General features: G+C 37.2%; 1 protein-coding gene across 1 annotated transcript in view; it reads right to left on the bottom strand.

The window, feature by feature from the left end:
* Positions 1-190: 190 nt before the first annotated feature.
* Positions 191-2,206, bottom strand: part of LOC107577932 (serine/threonine-protein kinase 16-like) — a 3,340-nt gene continuing 1,324 nt past the window's right edge. The window contains exons 2-4 of the mRNA XM_016263954.1: positions 1,460-1,592; positions 454-673; positions 191-331 (exon numbers count right to left, since the gene is read on the bottom strand). Coding sequence (XP_016119440.1) covers positions 191-331; positions 454-673; positions 1,460-1,545 — 447 coding nt within the window. The 5' untranslated portion in view covers positions 1,546-1,592. The remainder of the gene's footprint in view (positions 332-453; positions 674-1,459; positions 1,593-2,206) is intronic.

Below are 2,206 nucleotides of genomic sequence, written 5' to 3' on the forward strand. Positions count from 1 at the left end.
AGAAAGGAAAAATTTAAATCGCATCATATGACCCCTTTAACTAATGCAGTTGGAAAATGCAAAGTGTTTCCAATTACATTAATTACTATTAAGCAACAGGTTCTTTTCCCCAAATTTCACCTTCAATGCAAACCAAAGACAAACCTAATAACATAATTGACCAAATTTGTGTTTAAATTGAATTTTACTCTCAATACCTGTGTGCATATTCTTTGTCATGAATAGCTTTGAGGCCTTCACAGATGCCATGCAGAATGTGTAGTATGCGGCTCTCAGGCATAGAGCTCCCCTTATCCCGCAGCTTCTCCAGAACAGACCACAGACTTCCCTTCTGCACAGGAACAATTCAGCACATGAAACGCTTTTAAATGTCATACTGCACATCTCAGATGTCACTGGACTCTTGGACTTGTTAGAGGCCTGGAACAGAAAAGCAGAATAGGGCCCACTTACACTGATGTATGGGAGCAACAGCCAGGCCTCACACTTCCCGCCGCGCTCCATGAAGGTGTGTGAGGTCAGGCTGAGGATGTTGGGATGGTTGAAAAGGCGGTGCATCTCCACCTCGGTCTGAGCCTCCTTGCGGCCCTCGCGGTCATGGCAAAGGATCCGCTTTAGAGCGTAGAAGCGGCCATCATGCGCACCTTCTACCAGATCCACATAGCTGAAACCTCTAGAAGAAGCAAAGAATGAAGTTAAGATGAAAGACCATTTTTTCTTATGCTTTATCTAATAAATTTCACTTGAGAAAACCATCATGAAAACTGACATGCATAATCACAAAAACACACACACAACTATCCATATTTCCTAATCTAGTGGTTTAATAACCTGGCATTGTATATTACAAAAATCATTAGCTCTTTGACCAATTGCTTTGTTTCTTTTTTGCAAGTCTCTGTAGATAAACGCATCTGCGAAATGAATGAATGAAAATGTAAAAGTAGCCCCTCCTGTAATTTAGTCAGTGAGCAAGCAGTGCATGGCTGTTCCTTCACAATTAGACACCAATCCATTTCCAAAAACCTTTACTCTCTTTGTACTTCTTTGGTAGAATAAACTCCCATCATCCACCTGATCTGCTGTAACCATCAAAACCTCTAAGAAACAACCAAAGACACACTTCTTCTACAGACACTTCACTAAATCACATCTAGAAATAAAGGAATGTACCGTAACACCCATCTGTTTACAGAAAAATCTTTCTTTCTTTTCTGCTTGTGTACTAATGTGAATCACGGGAAACTGCACATGATGTTTCTTTTTTGTAAGTAGCTATGGATAAAAGTGTCTGTTAAATATATCTAATACTAAAATGGTAATCTTTTCAGTATCATTTAAATGTTAAAACAATATTCTAACATATTTTTCCTTGATATCTTTCTATCGCTGGACTCACATACTTCCAGTAAGCTTTCAAGTGTTTTAAGGACTGAATAGTCTAGCTGGCTAGTCTTACCCTTCGTCTAGTTTCTGGATGAAGTAGTATTTCTTGTTGTCAAAGGTGATGGCACTGCGCGAGCAGATACACAGAGCTTGTCCCATCTTCTCTGGAGCATTGCTTAAGACCCACCATGGATGGAGGAGAGGCACTGTCAGAGATCAAGACTTGATTACTTCTATAGAATTTATTCTAATCCTTGTTCATTTATTCTGTTTTTATTCCTTTCCATATTCAGAATGGAGCAAAGTGTAGGATTGTAACTGAAAGGTTGGTAGCACAACCAAAAGTTAAATCTAGAAATTTAAATGACACTTTCGTGTGGATTAGGCTAAGACTCAGTATGTTTTGTTTTGGTGCACAGCAAATCAATGAAATATGTGTTGGTAACACTGATCTATATTATATTCTATTATAGATCAGTGGTTGGTAACAACAACATACTTTGGAATAAATATTACATTATTAATAGAGAACTCTATGACCTTATGGGAATGTGTCTGGAGAAATTTTCAATAACACTGTGGTTTCAAAAACCACCCATCTGTAACATGGTTAAGCATATTCTCTTTTCTTGATTTCTGTAAATTACAAGTTAGTATAATTTTTTTTACAAATAATTATACAATATTAAAATGTACACATTATATAAGAAAGTATGAATTTGTATAGTTCTATAGAAAGTGATTAACAAGACCAGCTATTAAAAAAAACATTAATTAAAAGTAGTGCTGGGCGGTATACCGGTTCATACCGAATACCGGT

Source organism: Sinocyclocheilus grahami, unplaced genomic scaffold, assembly GCF_001515645.1.
Source record: "Sinocyclocheilus grahami isolate Dianchi unplaced genomic scaffold, SAMN03320097.WGS_v1.1 scaffold7842.1, whole genome shotgun sequence".
Classification (NCBI taxonomy): Eukaryota; Metazoa; Chordata; class Actinopteri; order Cypriniformes; family Cyprinidae; genus Sinocyclocheilus; species Sinocyclocheilus grahami.